Raw genomic sequence first — 27382 nt, 5'->3', positions numbered from 1 at the left:
AGAAATGTGGATTAGATCTGATGATGGGAAAAGTTCTGACCAAATTGGGAGCACTGTGTTTGCCAGAGGTCCTGTGCTGGGATGAAGTAGGGAACACTTTTAAGTAATCTTTCCTTCAGCTGTAAAATCTCTTGTGTCTCCTTTTCTTTCCATTGGAGTGGTTCTTATGCCACTCACCTCTACCCAGCATCCTTTCTTTGAACTCTGCAGAAACGAGTATCCATGAGATCTTTACTTTTCTGTCAAATTTGATTCGAAATTGCAAGTGAGCAACATTTTATGATGGGCAGGAGAGGAGGATAGAGTTTGTAAAAAAGACCTTCTCTTGTCTTAGCATCTCGTGTCGCTAGGTTATGGAGCAGACACAGAGTTAAGAAAGGGACTCCTTTTAGTGTGGGTAGAAACAAACCAGTGGGGGAAGTCTCCTCTGCTGTCATTCTTACTGCATTCTTACATCCACCATCTACTGGTGGATGCATATCAGCGTGAGCTCCTGTGGGTCAGTTTGTGGGTTTGGCTTGCAGGCTCACCTGGGGTCACCAAGAGAATCTTCCACAGTAGGTACTTGTGCCAGTCAGTTTACCAGGACCCACAGGGGTCTCTGGAATGACCTCACCTTCCCTCCCTCAGATTCTGGAGTTACATATGTTATCTCATAAAATGAGAGAACAAATTGCTTCTCCTGAATAGGGACTTTGATAAGGACTTTGTGGTAACATGATAGTAACCAGGATGGTTTTAATCTTTCTTATTTTAACATATTTGATATTTATTTGGATGAAAGCCCGAGTTGGATCCTGTCTCAGTTTATTAATAATCAGAATAAAGACAGTGAAATGATTCAGGGCAAAAAATACTGAAGTGTGGAGGCCAGGTCACAGGCTGAAGAATGCCAAAGACAGTCACAATGGAGCCATGTGTCATGTCAACTTAATGCATCTGTTAGTCTGGGGGTTTTGCTGCTGATACTTTTTAGTGGTTTAAAAAAGAGGAACTAATTTCTTCATTGTGAACTTATATAGTAGTGGGAATTAATATCTGCACAAGCTTGGATAAAATTAGGTGAGAGTGACGGTGACTTGGCAGCTGTTCACAGGAACTGTGCTGTATGTATAGAGTGACCTAGAAAAGGTGTAGTGGTGCTTAGGAGAGAAACTGGCAGCTGCATCAGGGGAGGAGCAGGCATGGAAATGATAAGCAGGTTGAAAAAAACCAAAACAGTAGGGACTGAATGTGGTGGGACTTTGAAAGGTAAGGTATAACGAGGTTAAGCATCAAGGGGAGGGAGGAATAGCAAGAGAGAGAACCTTACTGCTTCAGAGGTGCAGCAGGGAGGTGGAAAGGTGCATAATAATGACTTCTGTGGTGGTGTAAAACCTGCCTGGAACTATAAAGGTCATGGGACAGATTCTGCACTCTCTGTTTCATATACTACTATTACAATGATAGTATTTTATGAGTAAGCTACTCTGTGTTCAGAGATCGCTGAAATTCATTGTATGTTGCCTGTGTTTTCAGATACAGTTACTATTCTTGCAAAGCTTGAGAATTGTCGTGTCCTGTTGACGTTTTTCTGTAGTGTTGAAAATAACTTGGAATTTGACTTTCATGTACAGAAAAAACCAATGATTTTTGTTTAGAACTTTATTTACATTTGTCTTTTCCTTCCTTTTTTGTCTTTGTATTGAACCAAGAGAGCTTCAGCTGAAAGTAATGGTGTCTTTCTGCTTATTAGGTAGAGAAAGCTCAAAAATAACTGAATTAATCCCTCTTTTTTTGATCCATGGAATGCTCCTTTTCTTCTGTAACTGATGGTCACTGGTTTATTGTCAGATGGTAACAGTTGCACATTTCCTTTGTGGGACTTCACTCACTTTCATTTGCTATTACTCTGCAAAGATGACCTGGCCTGGATTTTTGTGTTTGTTTTCTGTTCTCCTCTTCACAAAGAAGACACTTATTTATCTGCCAACATTTTCATTATTGTAATTTCAATTTAGAGTTGATACCTGTGTCATACATCCTTATGGTCCAATGTTCTCAGAGAGCACTTACAACATACTAATTAGAGGGAGTGGGAAAGGATTAATGAAGCTGAGCATGAGTTCATTTTATATTTCCTCTGAGATCCAACTGATTCTGTTGTTGGGATCTTCTTTACTTTAATTTCTGTTAGTGTTTTCTGGTCCCTGAATAATACAGTGACTGGGTAACATTAAACCCCACATCAATCAAATATTTCCTGTTTTCTCATCCTCATTGTCCTCAATGATGTGCAACTGTGATTTAGGAAGAAAAGGTGTAATGGAAAATACAGCTTTTAAAAATAAGTAAGACAAAGGCAGTATGGATGAACTTGTGTTTAGACCTTCTTAGACATCTTTACTTGGATGAGGTGGATTTTTTTACTTGGTAGGGAGGTGGATTTCAAGAGATTTTCTGTGAGAGTGAAAAAAGCTTGCAAACCTGAGAGATTTACCTTTTAGTATTATGGGATGGAGACAGCAAGCAAGATCTGGAGAGTAACCATGTTGTAAACAAAGAAGCTGAGGATAAAACTATGATAAGCTGCTTTTCGTTAACTACTCTGCCTTGTTCAGACAGAGCATTTAAAAACTGTGAATAGCTGTTGTTTTATCTCATCTCCGACACAGGATGTTCAAAGACCTTTAAATCCCCAGAAGGTGAGGGAGAAAAGACAAACTAGAGAAGAAGCAAGTAGGAAAGAATAATCTGTTTAATCTAAAAGCTTTCTGGAAAGCTGTGCTTTGAATAACTGGTGCATATTTATACTTCTGTAGTTCCCCCTAGGCAGTCTGTCCTCTTTTGACTGGCTGTGAAATTCTGACTTTGGCTTCCTTTTCTGAGATAGAAGCCATATCAATAGCTAGATACTGTGATCAAGATGATCCTGTTTTTCTCCCTGTTCAGGAATCCTAGGATTTAAAATTTAATTTCAAATTACATAGACTAAAACCGGTGTTAGTCAAAGTAAACCATATGCAGCAAAAAGAATGCCATGTCCATACTTCTGATAGAGATACACAGCTCTACTCTGAAAACATTCTTTTTTTTTTTACCAAGTACCTGAGGGATGAAGTAAATTGGTTACTAGTGTCAGCAGAAAACGAAGACACTTCCTTTTTTTTGTAAGCAATGCTGTAAACACATCAGTATCTTTTAAAATATGCTAAGTTCTGCTGCTTTCCTGTTTGGTAGTAGCTCAGTCTCCACTAAGAACAATAATTCTTTCTCACAGCCTTAGGGAGGGAAAAATATTTGGACATAACAAACTATTAGATGACTATTTAATAGCAAGGACTTCTTTTTTTATTGAGGGCCCTTGGAAGTTTCTATTTCACAATTTTTTTCTACACATGAACTGAAAAGATACTTGAAAATGTTTTGAAGATAAGCCTGTCACTTCCAATGAGTTCAGTTTTTTCTCTTTCCATGATTTTATTCTAGCATGTATAAGGTAATAAGGTCTCATGATAAGATGAATTTTGGCATTGGTGTAGATTTTTAGTGAGACTGGGGGAGAAGGCTGAAAAGTCAAACCTTGACTGCATGGCATCCTTAGCTCTGAATGGCAGTGTTTAGTAAGTCTCCAGTTCTTCATTTTGCCAGGTTTTACTGTAAATGAAGTTTATAACGAGATTTTCAAAAACCTTGTGCAATTCCTATTACATACATTCCCTTTTAATGTATCATAAATAAAATAACGAGTTATTATCACATTATCCTTCTGCACCCTTCTCTCTGGCAACAATGGAGTATTCCTGAAAGCACTTTCCAAGTAAGCTAGCTGTCTACAGTCTATGATAATCAGCTGTAATGGCACATAGGCAGCTGGTTTGCTAATCCTTTGATTGCAGTATTAGTTTGTCTCAGAGATTCTGAAAACCTGTCTGATCCTGTAAATGTGTTTAGTGAATATTTTAGAATAAATTATATCTTGCCTTAAGACTCTAAAACACATATTCAGGTTATGAGTTGTGTGTTTTCTGGGTTTTTCCCTTTTGTGATACCCATGTTTATGTTTAAAGAGGAAAAAAAAAAAAGACATGTCTGTCATAAAACTGTTTAGCAAAACATTGAACTTAAATTCATTTAACACTGGAAGGATTTGTATTTTAATCACCAGAAATTGTCCTTATCTGGTTTATCACCCTGTCAAGTAATTCAGGCTTGGATCAGGATCTTTTATTTACAGAGAGATTGCAAGTAAGTTTTCCTTTATACAAATCTGGTAAAAAGAACAGAAAACCTACTTTGTAGGTACATACTGATTACATAAAACATGCAGTAATCTGTACAACCATGTATTTTTTATTAAAAAAAATACATAATGCGTGTGCAAACATGAGTATTTTTTTATGTTGCACTTTAATTTTCATAAATTAGAGCCAGTTTGCTAGGAAATAAGTACATGAGTTAATAAACCTGATCTGAATTTATTTCAAGCTGCTATTTAAATGTTTGTTGCAAGTTACATTGCTTTCTAATGTTTCTAGTTCAAATGAAAGAGAAAAAATTATCAGTTCATAGAATCATAGGATGGTTAGGGTTGGAAAAGGCCTCTAAGATTAACGAGTCTAACCATTAACCCAGCACCTCCGTGTTCACCACTAAACTATGTCGCCAGTCACAGGTGAAAATGTTCTCAGTAGAGGCTAACAAAGTGTTTGGTCACATTTTTGTTTCAAAAGACACCAATCAACTAAGTAGTATTTTTTCAATGTCCCTGTAATAAATGTATATAACACTTCGTGGTGTTGAAAGCCTAAAGTCTTTAAAAAAAAAGTGAAAAGAGAGGAAACCAGCTCTTCACTGGTAAATTCTGCCATTGTAAAGCCCCTATACCGTTGCGTTTTTTTGGTTGTCATAATGAGATTTGGCCTTGTTCCTTCCTTACTAGTCCCAAATGCCAAGATGCTGTTTGTGCTTATTTCCTGCCTTTTAAGTAGGTCTGAATCAGAAAAAGTTCAAACTCTCCTGGACTGAAATGCTGATCTTGTCTGTGTCTGTGGTACAGAAATGCAGTGTGTAGGGGAGCCCCCACAGTCTGGCTCTGCACTCACTCCTGCAGCAGCTGGCTGGTGGATTAGGCTGGCTTGGGACCTGAAGAGCCTGATGTTTTCTGCTCACACTTCTGCTGTGTCTTGAGAGACGTTTTAACCTGGGCTACTTGAGGTATGTGTGCAGGGTGAGGAGTTCAGATGGTCTTCTGAGCATAGCTCTAGCCATCATCCTCAGGTGTGTAATGCAAAATGTTACGCAAGTTGATCGCAGTCCTTTCCTTTAGTGTCTATTTTGGGAGTGCCCTTTTCCATGTTTCCTGTCATTAGCATCAACAGAGATGATTAAAAACAATCTTCTTCTGTTTAAATTTTTTTTTTGTTTCCTTGTCCCCAGAAGTTTGTTTCCTTGCTGTGACGTACTGTACTTCAGTACGTGAAAGGCAGTCCTTGAAACAAGTGTGTTCAGTAACCTGGGCTTGTCTGCATGTACCAACCATGCCCTTTTTAACTGCATATGTTTAGAAATCAGAAGTTAATGAAGAGCTTGTCTTGACTAGACACTGTTTTGTTTTTTTTTTCTGACTGTACAAAATCTGCAAAAGTTTGCCTATATATCACCTTCTTAGCCAGTGAAGTTGGTTTTGGTACAACAAGGATTTAAATGGAAAAAGAATAAATGCATAAAGAGAGTTGGTTTTAAATAGTGCAGTGCTATGCCCATAAATTTCTAACAATTTAAGCTCTGTAACATCAAGAAATACATAAACAGTGACCTCTCTTCAATGGGCTGATAACCTTGAAGTCTAACAGAAGCAAAAGTCAATATTTTCTGGTTTTGACCAGTTCAACAAACACCATAAATACCTTTAGCTGACAATTCTTTCCATTCCTGCTCTCAGTTAAGGAACACAGAGTAGGAGTGTTTGAAGTAAGTCCCAAGTTCCTGTAGCAGCCCACAGTGTCTCACAGGTCCTTGGCAGTCTGTCCTCGGCATGAGCTGCCTTTCACCTTGCGCTGGCTGCCTTACGGTGCCTGGGGAGCTTTCGTGTTGGCCGTGCTTTTACTCAAGATAACAATGGTTTGTGGGGTCTTCTGTGGCATACTAATAAATGTCTTGAAGAAAAAGGCTTGAGATGTTTTTGAACTTAAACATATATTCTGTGAGGAATTCTGGAAAGGTGAGAAGCTTCAAGCCCTCGTGGGGCATGTCTGGGTAGAAGCTAGTTTCTGCCTTTTGCTGCTCTCGTAATTTTCTTCAGGATTTAAGATTTCAAAGCCAAATAGATTATGCTTCTGTCTGAGGGCAAAATATGATTGTGATTCTGGAGCTTAATTTCCTTGTAGCTTCAGGTCCAAGAATGTTTGCCAGTTTTTGAATGTTTCAGCATATTCACAGTAGCGTATTCACAGTGTCCTGAAAATGTTTATAGGAAAAATTTTTGTAATATGCTGTAAGACACAGGCTGTATGGGTTCTATCTTTTCCCAGATTAAAGGTACTGAAAAGTTCTCCAGAAAGTGTTTCAGTAATATCTGCAGTAGAAATGACACCCCTGCTAGGTAGAAAAGTGAGTACATTACATGTCTTGGGGGATTACCAAGTAGCAGATCTTTTTTAGAGGGAATGTAATGCAGACTCTGAAATAAGCAATTTTACTGTGGGAAGTCTGAGTTTGGGGGATAAATATCACATCATTAGTTTGCTTTACTGTTGCTTTTGCTGCAGAGTTTCCTGTGTTATTCCATGCAAATACTTTACTCTGACAGCCCAGATAAACAAAAGCCAGACGCTCATACCCAGAAAAAAATCCTGAACTCCAGTCTAGGGCAAAGATAAAGAATTCAGGCTTTTTCAGTTCCATGAATAGACACTGGCCACTGGAAAAGATTGTGTGACTAAGGCTGTGGTGATTTCTATTCTGACATTATTGCTGAACAGTAACATGAACTTATTTTTTCTTTGAATGAAGGCAGAGTCATTTAGGAAGTGAAAAATATAGAAAAAATAATTGGAAAAATGCTAGACTTGTTTAAATCCTGTAATTTAGTCACTCTTTCAGATTAAACATAGACTGGGATTTTTCAAGGAGACCTTGAGAAGCTGGATGTGTAAAATCCTGTCAAGTCAGTGAAGGCCAGCTACTCCCTTTCCTGTGCTTTTCCAGAAATCTGGGTCTAAATGAACTTTAGTGCATGTTGGACTAATTCTTGAATAAAGTGGAAGGTATACTTAAAGCTGGCTTACAAAATACTTCTTGTTGAAATTTTTTTTGCTCTACATTGTGAGTCTGTGAGTAGATTATCTCTGAGGTGATTCAGCTATGTGTAAAGACTTGAATTCCTGTTTGCTCATGGAGTAAAATAAGCAAAAATCGTTTCATCTTGAGACAAGAAGACAGTGCAACCAGTCAGTGTCATTTGCAGCCACAAGGATGCTTTTTGCCATGTGAATCCTCACAGAAAATCATCATTTTCAACTTCATTAATTTCATGGAAGCTCTGAGATTTTTTTAAAACAAGCATTTGGAGTTGAAGGTAATTTTTTTATGGTTTGTCCTCTACTAATGTGTTTAGATTAGTAGATTAGATTCTCCCTTGAGTTTTATGATTTGACACTTTTATGGTATTTAATGGTTTAATAATGTTTTATGCTAATTTGCTTCTACTTTCGAGTATTTGAGCTTAACAGCTTTTTCAGGGGACTTTTTAAATGTGCTTGGACCCTTGCATTTTCATGTAGAACACACTGACTGGATTTTGCTTTAATACAAAATGAAAAGATTTTGGGAATGACTAAATTGAAGTCTGATGACAAAGATGAGTATTTTAAAGCTTAATGAAGTGAATGCTGAAATGCCATGACATTTTACTGTTTTTACACCACCAAGAAATCTGCTGCAGTCTCTTTCTCTAAAGCCTTCAACTATCTCTGAAGCACCAAGTTGTGTGATAAAATGTCATCAGTCCTGTGTAATCACTGAACTAAGAATACTGTTGCAGGTTTTTTTTTAACATACCAGAGGGATTTTTTCAGAGTTAGCAGGTGATATATATCTGGGAATTTCATATTGGTCAGATTGATAACCTTTTTCCACTCCCTTTTTGTTACGTGCCTTTTGTTTTAATTCTGTCTTGTTAAAAATTATTGGGACTTCAGCAGAGGGAGAAAAAGATGGAAGGAAGAAACCTGCTGAACTAGACAGACTTACGCACTTAAGACATTTGTTTTTATTGTATACTGCCTGAGCAGAGCTATACAACATTAAGGAAAATGCTGAGTCACTGTGAGAGGTAGATTCTTTTTCTTGTTTAGTTGTATACATTATGGAGGAGATAACGCAAGGTGGAGGAAGCTCTGATTAGTGGCCCAAGTAGTCAAAGGTCAACTTGTTATGGCCGTAGTGGAGATTTTAGGATACTTGGGTTTAATTCTGCAGTTTGTCCTTCTCTGACCCTGGCTGAATCGATATCCTCAATACAAATTCAGCTCGAATCTCTTTCCATATCAGCTGAAAAATGCTCATCCTCTTGATGTAAAGCAGTATTAACTGTTCAAATTCACTTGACATTCTTGAATATTGACCCAAAACAGGAGTTGCTAGCTTGCTAGCTTTCTTGCCACCATGTCTTGTTCTCTTACTAGATAGGTAAAACTTTGCATCTGTGGTAATGTCTGGTTCTCATGAAGTTTGCACAGCAAGGTGGTTTGGTGGTCCTCAGAAACATTTAGAAAGTTGTAGAAATAAGGCAGTGACATGGTTTATTGGCAGTAAACTCAGGTATTTTTTATAAAATCTGGCAGCATTTGGGAACTACATAATTTGTCAGCTGCTAGCAATAAATCTCTGCCATCCTGGTTCTTTGCTGCGTGGCTTCTCTTGCATAAGCTGGGTTCTTCTAAGGCAAGACTTCCTTTGAGAGTAAATTGGGTAAAAGGAGAACAAGGCCTTCAGTACAGAATTTGAGTTGACAATTTACTTTTTGGCCTCTCCATACATGGCTATTTACATTAATTCCAATTAGTGAGATTGCTGGTGTGGTGGATGCATCTGGTCTGAGGTACACAATGCTAAGGTAAGGCTGCAAGGGGGGCACGTGTTGGTAGCCAGGAGCCAGTGAGGCTGTGCCAGGAGGGTCAGCTGGTCCCAGAGGAAGCCGTGGACTGTGTACCAAAGTGGTCTGAGACAGCAGTGCCTGAGTGGAAAGCAAAGTGTGAACCTTTTGCACAGCATGACTCAATGCAGTTGCTGCATGATCTGGCTCTGTTGCACTTAGTGCTAGCAGGTCAGTGGTTCTTCAGAATGAAGCTGAAACACCAAGGTACCCAAGGGCTGTTAAAGAAAGCTCAACAGGAAAAGGCTCCACATTGCTGCTGGTAGCCTTGATCAGCCCACAACACTGTTAGAAAGTGAGCAGAAAGGAGAGAGAACAGATGTCAAATTTACTTGCTTGCTTGAAGGTTAGATTGAGAAGGAAAGACCATGTATATCCACGTGCAGAAAAAAAAACATTTGAATTTTCTAGTCTGTTTCAAGGGCAAAGGACCTTGTAGTAAACATAAGTTATTTTGTCATCTGCATGTGCAGTCAATCACTTTGAAATGGGTATCAGTACAAGCATTCATTTTAGTTTTGGCACTAGTACTCAATCAAAGCCTGGCTCTGTGTAATTGCCAGCATTTGAAACTGTGATGTTAGTCAGCAAAAGCAGACAAAACCAAAATAATTTTTGAAGGCTAAGGACATGCAGTGTACTGTGAACAGATTATTGCAGATTTTAACACCAAGTATAAACTGTAAAGGGTTTCTTGTCAAAATATGTTTTACAGTCTATTTTGAGGTATATATTATGTCCTGTAAAATAGTTAATGATTATGATGGTTTTTATTTCCCCTCTTTTCTTAGGAGAAGAGGGAAATATGTAAATTTACCACAGATGTAAACTTCTGAAGCATTTTTCTTTATTTTCCTGCCTCCTTCCTAGAAGTTCTGCTGTATTCTCATGTGCAAATTTCCATTATTTCATCTTCATGTCTTTAAAATATTAATCCAGTGGTTGTGTAAAGCAATAGGCTGTGCAGCCTGCCTGACCAAACATTCCCAGGCTTTGTGTTGCACTGTGCTGATCCTGACCTCCTGCTCAGAAAGTCTCCAGGCCATTTCAGGTTGGCTTAGACCTTCATGTCCTCATGCCTAATCCTTAGGCAGACAATTTATTTGTTTTTCTGACCAGTCAGTGCTGTTCAGTTGGTCAAACATGCTACAAAACAGAATGCTGGAAGTATAAATATGTGGAAGATTACCAGTAGTTTAGCTTTTTTTCCTCCCATTCTAAGTTGGTATTGAGGTGGTCTGTCTGGAGAAGCATGACTTCCTTCAAAAGACATCTGCTTATGATATATTTTAATATAAGTGGGTACACATTTAGAAATATTTGTAATTAAATCCTATGAGAGGAAAAAGATAAAAAAAGCAGCAGAGTATTTGCTAAGTGATGATTTCTTCAAGATTCTATTTCTCTGTACATCACACAAGAATTCAGCTATCAGTATTTGAAAAGGTACTCAGAGGAGCTTCCTGGTGGATACCTTCCTTACAATAGCATGTCTTCATAATGCAAGCTATCTCATAACCCTGTCTCGAGGGCAATGATGTTTCCCCCTATTGTGTAAATAAAAGAGCTCCACGGAAAGCTGACAGAGCCAAAATAAAACAGGTTTTGTGTCTATGGCTGTTCTGATGAAAATCTCACTAATTGAAAGGACAAGTTACAGGAAAAATGTCGATCCTTGAAAACAAATCTGTTGCAGCCTACTGAGATTTCCAGTTGAATGTGTGGTGGCCTGTATTTAGAGAAATTCCATTACAGGCAAACATGCTCAGAAAGCTTTTTCTTTTTTTGCCTTATTTTTTTTAAGTCATCACCCTTATGGACTTAAAGGCAGTTGGTGTAATTACCAACAAGGTACCCCTGTGTGTGGTCTGTGATGCCAGCAGGTCTGTTCTTGTAGATTGCGTGCAGGTTTGTCTTCAGACTGTTCTCACATGCTTTTATTTGTCACTGTTGAGTCACAAAATGTTTTGCCTGGCATTAATCATAAAGTGGCAAGTGTTTTATTTATCTTTAATTCCAATGATTCGACCATGGAGTAGCATGCGAGTAACATTTGAGTGGTTTTTTTCTTTTGTTCCTTTCCCCCTCGCTTCGCACTTGATGTGCATTCTGTGTACTGCACTGAATAGATGCAAGGTCAGGAAGCATCAGTTAAGTACTAATGGAAGTGACTTCCGATGCTATTAGTGAAAATATGACTCATGTTCTAAGGATTTGCAGTTGGATTGCTGTAACTTTTGGTATTTCTCTTTCATTGTTTTCAGTAGTTGTTTTCCTAGAACACGCCGTGATTGTGAAAGAATTACTATATTAAAAACAACAGCGACATATTCATTTGTTCAAACTCCTCCTAGTATGGATGAATTGTGTGTTAGCTGTGTACAGCATTTCTGTCATAGTAGATGCACTTGGAATTTTTTTCTGATCTTTGCTGTTCAGAAATATCTTTAGTGGGGAAAAAAGGCAAATACTCGGATAGTAAACCTCTCAGGGTGTTTTTATAGAGAACAGACAGAATTAAATTATCAATGTGAATCAGTTTTCTGTTTCTGGGCAGCTGTAAATAACATCATGATTACAGAGAGAAAATACTGAAAAAATCTATATAGCATTTTTTCCTTGATAACGTTCAGATTTTTTTTCATTGACAGTAGAACTGAATAATTGTAAGATGGTAAATCACATAAAAACCTGAGCTGTATGCCAGAAGGAAATTCCTGAAGCCCTGGTCCTCTTTTTTGGGGCTGTATAGTGGTATGGGGGTGAACTGTACACCCCCAGACTACTGCGACAGTAAGCGTGAGCCACAGGATGGGCTTGGGAAACAATGGGCAATTCCCAGTTCCTTTGTGATTCCAGGAAAGTAATTTATTGTAGTCTGTTTATCCATTCTTGGAAAACAACAGTAAGTTTTCACAGTCTGATTCAAGTAAAGTCTGTTGCATGTGCCTGTGGTGATCAGACTCACCAGTAGTGGCAGCCAAGCAGGAAAGCTGAGAACATTGACTGTTTCTTAGATGTCTGCTTGGAGCACCCGTATTCAATTTGCATGCCACTCATGTTTGATTCTGAAACTGTATATAAAAGTGTATTTTTCTGTACATAGAGGTGTAAAATGGGCTGGAGAGCAACAAAACTCATTTTGAGGTTTGGGTTTTTTTCTGGTTTATGATAGAGAATTGAGGAGCTTGCTGTGCTCTTTTTGGTTTTTGCCTTGGTAGAACTTCTGGGAATACTGCCTTCCCTTCTTGTCTTTGTTAGAAATCCCTGCAGGATGAGGGAACTGAAGCTTGAGTTCATTTTATTATTTCTATTGAACTATTTTGACGTAGTTTGTCTGGTATGCAAATACAAGAGGAATGGAAAATTGATATTTCATTATAAATCCTTCATAATTTGTTGTTTATGTTTTACTTTTTGTTCTCTTCAGTGTCATCCTATCTGTTGCTTCTACAGTTTCTCGAGTAGCAAATTTTTGTGGCACGTAGGCATTCAGCTGCCATTTATTTATTTCAAAATCTCTCATGAAATTTCATTAAAGGGTTAATTAGAAAAGATCAGAATGTGTACTGAGTTCAGTGTGATGAACAAACAGAGTTTACTATGTTACTATTTTTTTACTTTTTTTTTTTACTAGAGTTTTTTACTATTTTTTTTTACTAGAGTTTTTTACTAATTTTTTTTTTACTAGAGTTTACTATTACTAACTTATAAAGGTAAATTTGGGGTTTTAAAGGATGGCTTCAGCCATGTAGCAGATGTCCTGTGAAACCTGTGCTGCCACTTTGGTGCTAGGTCTTGGTTGTGTTTGGTGCTGGGACATTTCATGTCTGGGCAGATACACTGCATGGCTTGGTCTGTAAATGGCTTCTGCATTTTGCTGATTTGAGGATACCCTGCTGGTGCATCTTGGGTCTGCAAAATCTGTAAGGAAAAGGGCACTGTACAGTGAACTGCTCGTGGCTCCCTAATATCTGGTGAGCACACATGTCTGCAGGGACTTTGCTCTTCATGTTTCTGACGGGTAGCAAATGAACTGGATGTATCCAATAGAGCCTCTGTCTTCATAGGCTAAGTTATTTATTTTAATTGCCCATGTTGTTTAATGAAGATCTTAACATTTAAAGTATTTCCTTGGGTCTATTTGGATCTATTTGAACTGAAGACAAACAAGAGAATCCAGTAGTTCTAGTCTTACCCTACCATCTTGCCTGCCTTGGAGACAAAAAAGAGCAAGTAGCCCAGCTAAGAAATAATTTTTTTTGTCTTGTTGCTGCATGTTGGAGACATGCAAGAATTGCAGAATGGTTGAGGTTGAGAGGAACCTCTGAAGGTCATCTGGTCCTACTCCTTGCTGAGGCAGGGTCACCTAGAGCCAGCTGCCTGGGACCATATTAGACAGTTTTTCGGTATCTCCAAGCATGGAGAAGCAGCTTTGGAATTGTTTCCAGCTGAGCTGCTACGGAGTGTGTTAGTGGCTGCCCTCAAGCCCTGCAGGTGCACAGCTCCCAAGGGACAGGGAGATGTGTTTCAGCTCTGAATGCACCCTCCATACCTGCTGGCTTCCACGATGACTGAAAACTGACAAACGTCGTCCATGTGGAACGTGTGGAAGTCCAAATGTGCAAAGGTATTTTACCTTGAAGAGTAAGATTTCTGTTGAAATAGGTCAGCTTTTAAAGAGGCACTCCTGCCCTTTTGCGTGGTTTTTGTAGTACTCTTTTGTAGTACTTCTTTTGGGCAAGGTTTAAGGCATACAAGCATACTCACCTAGGCTAGAGGCTGCTTTCAAAACCTGACCTAGAAGTATTCCAGTACTAAAAGTTTTTAAATGTGACTAGTTTCCACTGCCTGGAAGAAAGAAATCCCAGAGCAGGAATGTACTGAAATCACGAGCAGTAACTGAAGCAGCACATCTATTCTGTTGTTCTGCAAGATGGTTTCTGTACATCTGAATGCCCTACCCAATTTTCTTCGGCATTACAACTTCAACAATGAACATACAGAGACCATAGAGAAAAATAAAGTAGCTTTTGTTCCATGTCCCTGTTCTCCAGATGTTCCATGCCATCAGGGAAGGGGCAGGGGTCAGCAGAGTATTGCAGTGGGTACAGCTCCCACAGGGGCTGTGCTTCTCCGAGTTATAATCGAAGCAGGAATGTGCAGTGATCAGCATGAAAACTCTAGTTGTTGGATGAGTAACCTTTATTTTTTTTGTTGGAAAAGTTTCCCACTGAGATCATCTGACATTAAATTGTGTCAAGTTCACTCGTATTTTTATTACTTTGCAAGAAAACGGATAGACACTCAGGTTGTATTTTCTCGTGCTTGCCCCATCCTCCCCTCTGCAGGTATTCTTATAGGGCAATGCAGTCTTTTTAAATCAGAAAAACCTTTGGTAGTTACTTTTATTTTGTGGTTGGACAGCATCTAGCATGACTCTTAACAACTTTTTTTTTTGAGTATCTTCTCATACCTCTCAACTTTGATCCCAGGAGTTTTGTAGAAAGATTAAGAGACCTGAAAAGTAAGCAATTAAAGCTGTCTCAGTCAGTGGTGCACAGACACGATGCATGTCATTGTTTTTTTGTCTGAGTCCAAGGCAAAATCAAAAGGTTTTGGTTTGTTTTGGTCTTTTTTATTCTTCTGTTAGTTCATGGGTTCAAAGATTTTAGTTTTTTTAACATATTGAGGTATTATTAAAGTCAACTTTCCTGGAATTACTTTTCTTTTAAAATAAGGAAACCAGATTTGTGTGGCTGTTTCATAAATTCTGTTCTTTTAAATCAATTTTTCACAAAGGCAAGTTATGAAAGGGCTTATCTTGCAGCAATTTGAGTGTTTTGTCAACAACCAGATCTTGGATGGCCTTAGCCCCACTCAGCTATCATATGCAAGAGGTTTTAAAACCTTCCTACTGTCCCTCGGAGCAGATGTGTCCTATTTCACAAGGCTGTATACTTTTGTCCCATTGTGTCTTGAAAATTGTGATTCTGTGATAGTTTTTTCTTCTTTGACTTTTCAAAAAGTGAGTCAGATGCAGTTCCCTTATGGCAGTGGGGTGCTGTCCTTTCAAACGTTGTTTCTTGGCCAGTCCCATGTCAAGGAGCAGAGAATGCAGGACAGATGCTTCACGCCTGGCATACTCAGCTGTTCTGAGAATAAAACCACAGCGCGCAACTGGCGAGTTCTGCTGGAGGCAGCATGTGCTGGCTGCTCATGTGTGACCTTTTTGTACTCAGTAACTTGACTAACTCTGCTCAGAGAGATTTTTTAAAAATCGGATACGAAATTTAGGTGACTGACTTTCTGACCAGAGTTCAGAGAGGTGTGTGAGCAGCATGGACTGCCAGCCGGGTTCTTGGAGTGTGGGGAGCTGCGAGTGATTGAATTACACTGGCTTAAGAGCTTTCTGTCCCCTCAGCTGAGAGTTTTGCCCCCACTGAGCTGACACACAGCTCAACTGATCACATGTGGTCTACCAGACCAGTAGAAAAATCAGCTAAGTTGTGCTATTTTAATTACTGCTGCCACACAATAAACTGGGAAACACTGGCAGAATGCTGGCCTGAATAGTGCAGCAATCTGTAGTTGTCTCAGCATAAAAGAATTACAAATTTTGACTCCTGATGAACAGTAACAGCCTTAAAAGTGAGACACATGTATCCAAGTCTCTTGGTTTTTCTAACCCAATCACCCCAGCTGGTGACACAGTGAAGCAGTGTTCTTGCAGTCAGTCTGCCTTGCTGAAACATGGCTTCTTTGGGGCCAGTGCTGAAGAATGATCAAAGAAATAAACCATCTGTCAGGAGATGTTTTATACAGTACCTTTAATAATTTACAATTACATATGCTATAATTTTACTTTAAGTTCAAAATCTGTTTTACCCAAAAGACCAATCTGCTTCAGCTTGCATCTTTTTGCTGCCAATGCTTTGATGGGAGTTAAAGAACTGGATGAAATCTAGTTGTTGAAAAATGTACTACAAATTCTTACTGTGATTGGATGTTAGCTGAGCTGTACTTAGATAGTATCTAAGTGCCTTGTAGTTACACATCTAGGTTTTTTTTTTAATGTATCTTTTCAGAATCATCTCTTTATTAAGTTAATCTTTTATGCATGGAATCACTGACAAAAATTATTTTTCTTTCTTTGGCTAAAGCTACACAGAGTGAGGAGCGGCTGTGTGCATTTAAAGACCCGTATCAGCAGGACCATGGAATCAGTGAGAGCCGAATCTCCCAGGAGAATGGCACAATTTTGTGCATGAAAGGTAGTACCTGCTATGGACTTTGGGAAAAAACACGAGAAGGAGACATACATCTTGTGAAACAAGGTATGTTACAGTTCAGTTTTAGTGCAGTAGTTTTTTTTACTTATTTCACTTCTTTGCGATCCAGCCAGTTCATACAAAGCTGCACAGCTGCAGAACTAGACTTCTTGCACATTGTCAAAATGCATAATTTTAAACTTGCCATTTACCTATTTTAAATGTGAACAGAAAATTTGTTTGAAATTAATAACTTCTAAAAGAGACCAAAGACATCAATGTACAGTTGAAAGAAGAAGCATTCAAATTTCTTGTTACATAGGATGTCCAGAGGAAGATGGCTTTCTTGAATTTCAATATAGGTATTGATGTAATGATAAATTTAACAGTAAGTGTCTTATTAAGCAAAAAGTGTATATTCATATTGATATTGGATGTTTGTTTACAAAGGAAATGGCAGCTGTAGTTCAGATATCAGTATTGTATTTCAGTGCTGTTCTGTGGGGAGAATGAAGGTAGGAGGTGTGGAGGACCTTGCAGTTTCTGGAGACATGTTTTGATTATGAATCTCAGGATTCTTCTCTTTTTTACTTGGATGAAAGTTAATGTAGAATAATGCTGAATGAAGATGCAGCTGCTATTCCCAAATAGCCTGTGGAATTGTAGTCCATGATTCCTGTTTGATCTGGCAATCTGCTGAAGGGAGCAGCTTGACTGCCCACCTCTGCCCCACTGCTGCCTCTTTCCCTTCCAGTTATTTGTGGATAAATGACATTTAACTGCTGTTGACCATACTTGGGAACAAACAATTGCTGCAGGGACAAAGGACCTGCTATGAACCAGGCAATAAGCTGTGGTCCTGTCAGCATCCAGTGATGCTGACAATGAGGAAGGGCAGAATTTTGAAAATTATGCAAGAAGCACCAAGCTCTAGATGCAGTCTTGTGGCCTAAGGAAGGGTTTAGGTCACAATTCATTTAGTCTGTGGACCAGAAAATGGTGATATGGTCTGTGGTATCAGAGAAATGAGTAATAGCATATTTCTGCTTAGAAGGCTCAGAATTTCAGGTTTTATCATAGTAAGGCAACAGCTGGACGTTGGCCTTCATCCCTGCCCACATTTTCTTCTCCTTGGTTATGGGGAGTTCTAAAAGAAATTCTTCAGGTTTTGGTTTAAAAGGTGGTAGTAAAGTCAGATAAGCAAATTATGATAACTGTTTTCAGCCCACTCTGTAATGTTTAATCAAGTAATGTATGGATTTCTGTAGGTGTGTTTATCCAGTCAGTTGAATTAATTTTCTGCTTACTTGGAAAAAAAAAAAAAGTAATTTGCTTCTTTTTGCAGGTTGCTGGTCTCATATAGGAGACCCGCAGGAGTGTCACTTTGAAGAGTGTATAGTTACAACCACCCCTTCCTTGATTCAGAATGGAACATACCGCTTCTGCTGCTGTAGTACGGACTTGTGTAATGTCAACTTCACAGAAAACTTCCCACCTCCTGACCCTACTGATACAACACCTTACAGTAAGTCAGATGTTTGTGTTTCTGTCTTTTCATAGTATAAAGATTTTAGGGAAAGAGCCTTCTTTTTGTGCTACTGTTAAATGTGAAACCTGTGACCTTCCTGTGTCACAGAGACGGCAGACAGAGCAGAGCTTTCCCTTAGGAAGTTTGTCACACTCATATTCCACATTGCTCCACAAAGAACAAGATAAATGCTTAGAAGAGGATTGTTTATATTGGCACCTGCTGAATACAAGTCATATTTTTCAAAATGGTCTCTAATCTTGTGTGGTTTGATATTTGGATGCTCAACCTCATAAGCCTGTGGAGGTATTCAGAAGATTCATGACTTCTGTTGAGAAGAGGCCAGTGGTTTCATTAACACTACGGTACCTTTGGAAAGTTTGGCCTGTCTGTTCAGTCATAAATCATGGGTAGTTTTGAGTGGTAGAACTGATCTTGTATCAGAAGTTCTCTCCAACAGTCTCTGAAATCTGATTTCTTTCTTTGCATATCTCTGGTAAGGGCTGATTTTGACATAATGTTCAAAGAACACTGCTAGTATTACTAGTTTGAGCAATATAATTTTCTTTTCAGTTATTTATTATCAAATCAGCCTAACATACACATCCAAATTAAGGGATCAGACCCTTTAACCTGGTATGACAGAAGCAAGATCATAATTAGCAGGTACACTGTTGTGCTGTGTTCAAAAAGTTAAGAACATGTAAAGAAGCTGAGTTAGTGGCCTAGTCCAAACATTTGGATAGCCTTTTCTAAATAAGAATTGTGAAAGGGAAGTTGAATAAAGTTAGGTATGTAAATGGAGGCACAACTGTTCTGTATGCAAGAGTTCTTTATCACTGGAAAGTATTTTGTGAAATGAAGGTGTACAATTGGATAGCATTTACAGCTGTAAAATGCAAAATGAATAGTTTGTGTTTAGGAATGATAGTATTTGAATTAAGTTCAGTGTGAAAATGCTGATACTTATCACTGGTGCTTTCAAAAATGGCTGTAGGGTCTGGTATTTGTAAGGAAGTTGGATCAAAATGAGGATTTGGTTTGGCATGCTAAAAACCAGTGGTCTTTAACTTGGAAAATGTGTACAGTATGAATGGGTAAAGAAAGTTGGTAAAACATGCTGCTTTTTGGTTGACAGTACTGTTTGTACAGCAGTAAACAATCACCATTTGGAATCATTGCACTGTGTAGTGCAGAACAGACTGCTTGACTTTGGTAAGAGTCATCAGATTGGGCTCCCCAAATGTACCTGGAGTTAGTGTTGTGCAGGGAAATTAGACAGGAGGAAAAACAGCTGTAAAGGTAATTCCTTGTCCCTTTCTGTCCCCCCAAAACAGGAAGGCCAGATTCTTACAAAATGACTTGTGCTTGTTCTTCTCAAAGGATAAAAATTGCAAGCTGAATTAATTCAGTTGTTGAGCGATAAGATCTTAAAATAATTTTAAATTAAATTTTTGATACCGACAGATCTATCTTGACTTGCAAAGTGGAGGGGAGATGGATTAAATCTGTAACACAGTGCTTAATTCACCCAGCTGTAATTGAGTGCTGCAGCGTACATTTCTACTGACTCAAACTGTTTTGTGTTATTGTGTCACCTTCCATTTTCATAATAGGCAAATTTGGCTTTAGGCATAAGCACAAGCAAAGTAGGTTGCTTCAGAGCACAGTTGTCTGTCTGCTTTGACTGGGTTAAGAGATGGAGATGGACCACTCCAGCAGCAAGGATGGCCTCGTTTGCCACTCTGGTGTTTTATTTGTGAAGCTCTACCATTGCTGCATCTGACAGAGATGGGGCTGCTCCTGGCTGTTCACATGCAGCACTCTGGTAGCACTCTGGAGGTACAGGATACTTGAGAAAGCTGCAGGGGTGAAAAAGCAGAGAGGCTGCAGGCACAGACCCCTGCAATGTTACTGACCCACATTCCAAGTGGTGGAGTGTTCGTGGTCTCTCAACTCCTTCCAGAACCCATTTTGGTGCTGTAAGATTATATTTTGGCACGTTAAGTACAGAATTCTTGCTATAGCAAGGTTGAGATTTTATAGAATTGTTGGGAAGCTTTGTATTAGTTACTGGATACCTTTCCTTGGGCACTCTTCCAGCCTTTCTGTTATAGTTGACAGAATGCTGTAAGGACATGAGCAAGGTTAGCTGCACAGGCTGTGGCAATCTGTGTTTCCATACCTTTTAGATGATTAAATTGAACAGGTCACAGTCACATGGGAAATCTTCTGCAGAAGGTTATTTCACTATAGCCTGTGAACTGTAAGAGCATTATTTTTCATCTGTATTTTTGATAGATAAAGTTCTTGAATGGCCCAAAGTAAGGTATGAGACCTCCTAGAACTGTACTTGTGATCCTGGAAATTTTGAAGTGGAGGTGACTGGTGCACGATTATGTGAAGCCTGATGAATTCAGCCAACAGTTAACTAAGTATTTGTAAATGTTTTTTTCTCATTTCCAGTAAAACCATACAGAATAAAAAGTTCCTGGAATGACAGGCAGAAATTCAGCTGTAGTTTAAAAACTAATGGAACCTGAAGACCTTGCTGATGACCCTAATCAATTTAAAGTTTAATTTTTAAGGAAAATTGCAATTGTTCTTTTAAAGATGATTCCTTGCTGCTATATGAAGGATCTGTGGAAACAGCCGAAGACTGCTAGCCCCTTGAGCTAAGTTCACCCAGAAAAGTAATGGAATAAAACAATTACTTTATACAGTCTTTTGGTTGCCATTTTTCTATCATACTTAACAGTGGTGTGTTGAAAGATACAGCTAGACTATAAATGATTCAAGAAGACAAAATTAAGATACATGTTAGATATATCGAATTATCATTGTTGTAACATATAGCAATTAGAAAAATTAAGTGTAACATTTAAGATAATGTCAACGTTGTTTTTAGGATGTCAAAACATTTATTTAGTAACTGTATCTGTGTAGAACAGAACAGCTTGCTTTTTTTTTTTTTTTTTTTTTTTTTTAAATTTGTTTGATTAGGGTATAAATACATGTAACCCAACCTGTCCTGTAACAAAATTTTCATAAAAATGAAATACAAGATTGAGGACAAACAGGTTCTTGAAGCCTGAAATTTAATCCTTACTGCTTCCTAATGTGCAGCTGGTAATTTAAAGCAATCATACATATGAGTAGTCATAATATTCATCTCTTCTATCTTAAAGATAATCCAGGCAGATTTGAGTAGCTGTTGGTTGCTAATCCCTCCAGCTAGAATTTTGCAAATACTGTAGGATGTGTGATAGCCTAGAACCCACAGTCTGGAGGTATTAAAAAGGCAGAGATTAAGATAGCTGTTCCCTGATGCCAGGAGAAGTAGTGGTTGGAGAATGGTGTCTGTTTCTGATTTCAAGATTTGCCTGTGGAGTTTGGAACTACTCAAATGCAGACATTCAGAAAAAAACCACTCATCCTCTATCTTTAACTTGCACTTTTGCAAGAAAAGGGAAGGATGTATTTTCTTCTATGATAAATTTCTCATGGATTAGATTCACTTTCCTTCCATCTTGTATTTTCAGCCAATATACTCATATACCCCTTAACCCTATCTAAAAGGGGCCAACTGTGGCTTCCTGGGTCAGTGTTTTGAGATGTGTTTACTTTGTTGGCCTTGTCAAATATTTAGTTTCACATGCTAAATATCTGCCTGTTATGACTACTGAATGCTTCCTAAATTCTGAGACTGTTTTGAAGACAAATTTATTAGTTCCTCAATCATTTATAATAGCCAGTTAAATAGAAATTAAGTAGCTCTCTTGTTGGTCATAGATATATTGCTGTAATGAAACATTCACATTAAAATAACATCAAGATGAAAGAGCAATTTTTAATTATTTTTTTCCCCTCAAGGCTGCTTCCGGGTGCTGCAAATAAATGAATGTAGCAGCAACTGAGTGTTATGAATGTATTTTTCTATGACAGGTGATGTATTTGTGTGATATGTGGGAAAAATCCCTGGCAGCAGCAGTTGAGCAGTTACTGGTACATGTGGTTGAATATTATATGGGGTTTTCATCTTATAACAGCAAATGGTGGCTGCAATTTTTAGAGGATTTAGGAAATCTCTGTTAAATAAGAGCACTGAGTTGTGGATAGAAAGAGACCACCTCACACAGTCAAGGAAGTTACTATTCACTCTGAAACACTGGTAACAGGCTTATCTTTCCAATATAACATTCTTGCCTCTCTTTGCCAGCCTTCTTGCTATGTATATGAAATAGGTATGTAAAAGTCTGTCTTGAAGTGCTCATGGACTTGTGTGGAAACTTTGACAAAAGCTACCATTAAAAAAAAGAAGTAATTACTAATGCATGTGGCTGGGACAGGTTAATTATGGTAGTAATGAGACAATTTTCATTTAACTATTGTTTTTGAGAGGCAGCAGTTAGACTCAGGTAGCTGTGGGCACGTGGCCCAATCTAACTCCCACTGAAGCTGAATTAGATCATGTCAGGCTAATTTTGGAAAGTTGTAACCCTGCTCACTCTCAATTGTCTTGAACTGCTTTTTCTGGAGAACAGCATCCGATATTAATTTATAATTGAAATGCATTTACTTCAGCTGGGTTGCAGCACCTGATCAGCTAAGTTGTAGCTGATGTTTAAGCAGGTCTTTATTTTCTGATCTGCCTCATCTAAAAAGCCACTCTGTAAATAAGCTTTTTCCTTCATGTCCATTATTCTTTTTGTTTTCAGGTGATTTAGATGTAAAGAGGAAATGACAAACCTTTGCAAGGTGGCACATCTCAGGTTTAAAAGATGAAGGTGGGAGTGATCTACACGAGGATTAAAACTTGTACCCTTGAAATGATTGGCAGTCAGTCAGGCACCTCTTCCTTCAGTGAGGAGATGAGGCACATTCACTATGTTATAAGGCAGGGGAGGAAATACTAACACAGTAATTAAGGGCCTTAATATCTCCTAAAAAAAGAAATTTACTTTGAGACACTTAAGCATTTGATGCAAGAGGATGGTACTGTGCCTCTGAGAAAGTTGCTTTAGGGTGCTGTAGAAAATGAAGTTGCTGAACTGCTGAAGGGGATAGAGGTGAATGTGCATGGAGATTTCTTAGTATGTGTCTCTCTTAAGAGATTGTATGTGGAGCAGCTGATAGAGGGGAAAAATGAAATGTCGGGCTTTTAAAAAACAATTTCTTAATATACTGGCTTCATTATGAAATATTTGGGGTTTTAGCCAGCTGTTAACAAATGTGTATTTTCCTGAACCTTCAGTTGGCTTTCTGTCTAAAATTTAGTGCTTGGTGGGGTGTTTTTTGCTGTTTATTTGGTTACAGGAAATTAATTAACTGTGGAGGGGGCTGTGACACTGGGTACACATTGCTACAAATGCTTAGTGATAAGATTTCAGAAACCTGGGCTAATTAAGGCTGTATCTTGTGTCATTGCAACTGAGGGAAAAGTGATGGTGCTGTGGATTAGGGTAGGGGCGAAAGAGTAGAAGTGGAAGTTTTTGCAGGAAGCTCAGTATTAAAGCAATTGCTATAAAAGATTATTTAGAAATTCAAGTGAAAGCCTTTACTTCTGTAGAACCAGTGCAGTGTTTTGCAAGTCTCTCAAGATAACTGGTAATGCTTGTCGAGTAACTTCAGTTTCCCATTAAAACTGAATCTATCAAAAGCAGAATCTCTTAAAGATTGTTGGTAGCAGCACTTAACTGTTCTAACTTCTAAGACATCGTAGTCTTCTGAGATTAAATTTGAATCTTTACTGAATTTAAAAGTAAAGCTTTGATGTGAAATTGGAGTCTTGCATATGAAATGTTAGCTGTGAAGGCAAAACATACTTAGGCAGAAAACTCTATGTGTAAATTTTTTCTCTTACAGAAACATTTAATCAGGAAGATGAAATTGAAGTGTTTTACTTGCACTGACATTGAAATGTTTTGGAAATGTTTTTAAATTTCTGCTATGCACCAAACCCACAAAATGCTGAAAACCATGTTAAAAGAGCAAACGTATGTTTGATAAAGCAGAAACATTTCAAATATTATTTTTACAAAAACACCAATAACCCAAAACCCAAACACATATTTTTTTTTTCCTTTTACAAGTATGTTCCTTACTGCTTTGTCAGACTCCTCTAGAAGCACACTTGATGGGAAAGGTAACTGCAGGAATTAGTAGTGTGTTGTGACCTGGAGGCCCAAGAGCAAGGATCTTCAGCAAAGTTCTCTTAAAAATATGCTGGAATCTAAAAAGGGCTTTTTTTGGATGCAAGGTGGGATTTTTTCTGTATCTTGACATTGCCATATAGTGTGTTTGTGAAGTACTAGAGCTGTATTTGTGCTTTGTCTCAGAGGGCTAAACATATTTTTCTTGAGTCCTTAGAGATTTCAATTCCTCAAGTACGTGTGAGCATAACTTCTAGCTTATTCGTTTGATACAATTGTCTGATCTGCATCTTTGTCATCCTTGGAGTAGCCTGCTTGTTTCTAGTACTCCACAGCAAATATTTTATTCACATTTAAGATCTAAAATTAAGAAAGGAAACACAAATTTTTTGTAATGTAATGACTGGTTTTGCCATCTTCAGTAATAGTGAAAATGTGCATTTTAAGTTAACCAATATCTGTAAATAAGTGATTCTCAGTCTTGTATCATGTGCAGTTCCTCAGGCACTAATTTGCATCTCAGCTGGAAGTTACTTGCTTATGTTTTATGCACTTCTAAGAGTTTAAAGATGTGCAAATATCTTTGGGTAATACAAATATAGTAAAGATACCATTTCCATTTAGTGGGAATGCTGTGTACTGTCAGACTTTTATGTTCTTGTATAATACATTCAGTGTCATCATTAGCTGATAGCTGTTGTGACAGTGTGTGTTGGGGCTTTATTGTGAATGCCTTACAGACACAAGGTAAAAGTAGATAGGGCTCCTAAGAATGATACTCTTTCAGAATGCACTAGTGGAAGACTGGACTGTAAATAATAAAGGTAGCAGATAAGGAATTGTTTCGCCTCATCTCAAGGCAAAGTGGAGAGCATACAAGGGTGCTATACTGTTTATGTCTTTATTCACATGCTGCAATACGTGTATGCCATATATCGTAATTATTCTGAACAAACCCTACACTGCTACAAATAATTTGAGAAATAGGTAGGAGCTCTCTGTCAGGAAGTTTGATGTATCAGTGCACTTTTGGGTGACATAGATTGACAGGCTTTCCAAAGGCGATAGGCTTCAGTAACTATTCCTCAAATATATTAAAGCTGGGTGTTGTAAATTTTAATATTTCAGTGGGAGTTAAGACTACACCTCTGTGGAAGCATTTCTCCTTTAAAGACTTGTGAATTTTGTTTAGGTAACTCTGCGCAACAAAGCATACTCACTGAATTAGCCAAGATAGTGTACATTGAAGTCATTGCCAAACAAAATGGAAACACTGTTTATGTTTTGTGGATGTTCTGCTTGTCTGTGTCCCTGTGCTTTTTCAAATGTTTATTTTCACGTTGGCTGTGTTGATCTCCTGCTTTCCCTGCCTTGTCATGCTCAAGGCTCCTTGCACTGAGCTGGAATGGCAGAAGTGGCTGTGCGCAGGCTGCTGGGCGGCTCCAGCTCCTGACAGAGGGCATTAGCTTCAAAGTACTGCAGCTGTATCTCCCTGGGCAGGCTGGAGCTGCTGGGCTTGCTGTGAACACTGTTTCTCATAACCTCCTTTGTCCTGCCATCTTACCCACAGAGCATTCCTCGGGATTTTTAGCATGGCTCTGCTCTGGTTTTCTTGAACGATTTTGCAGTGAATGGAGTTAAGATTAAAAGGCACAAGAGCTCTGTGAAGTTTGGTTATAAAGCACTGCTAGGTGTTGCCAGCTACTACTAATAAATTCTTACCCTATGCCCAGCACAGTAATAGTCTTTGTCCTCAGACTACTGGCATAGTAAGAGGCAGACTTGGCACTGTTAAGTGCAAAACAGAAGATCACTTATAAATATTGGGTTATTTGCTGTTCAGTGCTATTAGGCTCATCTGTGCAGAACAGTGTTTAGATCATGGAAAGCCTTTCATGTCTTTTTCGTGCTCCTTAATTAGACGTTTTCAGTAAGCCTCACTTGTTTCTGTCCTACGTGCTAGTTTGCTGACAAAAATCTGATTCTGTGACATGGTTTTGAAATGGATACAATTTATAAGAAAGCTTTAGGTTCTTAGCATTTGACTTGCTCGGAAAATAGCCTGTTAGCCCAGCTGCCTTTCAGTCTTACCTGAGTTGCAGCTATCGCTCAGCACAATACCTCAGAGGAGACTGAAAGTCCAGACAGACACTTAAAATATGTTGGCCCTTCAAAGCTGGTCATTAATCACGTTTCCTTATTGAGCTGTTTTTGATATTTTTTTTCTTAATCTGAAAAATAATGGGGTCCAGAAAATCCAATACATTACTTAACATTGATTTCTGGCTTATTTCCTTATGATATAGCATTCAGTGTATCTTCAGAGAGGGTCCTGTCTGGAGGTAAAATGCCTTTGAGTCTGGCATAATCCTAGGAGCTCTAGGTAAATAAAGCATTTGGTTTTTAACAGTGTGATGTTGTTTCTAAGGACACTTGAATTACTTTTATAGAAAAGATCTGGAGTTATGTAGGTTAGCTGCCAGGTGGCTCGTGTAGAGCAGGGGCTGGTGCAGAGCAGGCTGTGGGTGGAGATGGCAGCATTGCCCCCAAACCGGGGAGCAGAGGCTGCAGGCAGCCCTGTGCTGGGCTGGGTCTGGCTTGCAGGTGCTGCAGCCAGAGCCTGAACTTGAGACTGTGCTTATCTTTGTATATATGCACTAAGAGACTCTTTGTGTGATTTGACTTCTTTCCCAACTCTGCTGGTGGACCATCTTCTGTCAGGAGTATAAGAAAGGTTAGGAGCTCTTCTTGATAGAAGATATGGATTGTCTCTTTCCCTTCATCCTTTCCTCATATCAGACAAAATCTTTGCATGTGGATGGATATTGGGGATCAGTGTTTAAATTAGTTTTCCTTACAAGGAAAGGCTCATGTCCTTCTTATTAAAAGAGTGAATGGCAAATCAGCTAAGTGCCTCAAGGTTTGTGATTGTGAATGTGTGACTGACTGGAATTCTGAATGTGAAGTTTCATAACTGGGCATCTAGCTCCTGACATATGTCAATCCTGGCTATAGATATTTCCATTATTTCTGAAGAAATGCCAGGGTTGTTTTGAAGTTGCCTGAGGTGATCTGTTGCTTTCTGGCTAACAGAACACGCGTGCTTGAAAAACAGAGTTCATAGAGCATCCAGGTGAGCCAGTACAACCCAGGAAGCATCGCATCAGTGTGCTCCTGGTCGTGTTCCCCCTGATTATACACCAATTGCAGGCTTTTCAAAGCTGTAATTTCCAAGATGGAATAACTCCTATTGTTGCTGTCCAAATGGAAGATGGCAGTATATTCACTAAAATCT

The 27382-nt window shown here is 38.6% G+C and overlaps 1 protein-coding gene across 3 annotated transcripts in view; it reads left to right on the top strand.

Moving 5' to 3' along the window:
• BMPR2 (bone morphogenetic protein receptor type 2) overlaps nucleotides 1-27382 on the top strand; it is a 105719-nt gene that overhangs the window by 35626 nt on the left and 42711 nt on the right. For all 3 annotated transcript variants that reach the window (XM_041472811.1, XM_041472810.1, XM_041472813.1), the window contains exons 2-3: nucleotides 16300-16473; nucleotides 17753-17932. In XM_041472811.1, coding sequence (XP_041328745.1) covers nucleotides 16300-16473; nucleotides 17753-17932 — 354 coding nt within the window. The remainder of the gene's footprint in view (nucleotides 1-16299; nucleotides 16474-17752; nucleotides 17933-27382) is intronic.

The sequence above is a fragment of the Pyrgilauda ruficollis genome, unplaced genomic scaffold, assembly GCF_017590135.1.
Source record: "Pyrgilauda ruficollis isolate IOZ18807 unplaced genomic scaffold, ASM1759013v1 scaffold3, whole genome shotgun sequence".
In the NCBI taxonomy this organism is placed as follows: Eukaryota; Metazoa; Chordata; class Aves; order Passeriformes; family Passeridae; genus Pyrgilauda; species Pyrgilauda ruficollis.
The sequence above is the reverse complement of the archived record's forward strand: the minus strand, read 5'-3'. Positions and strand labels throughout refer to the sequence as shown.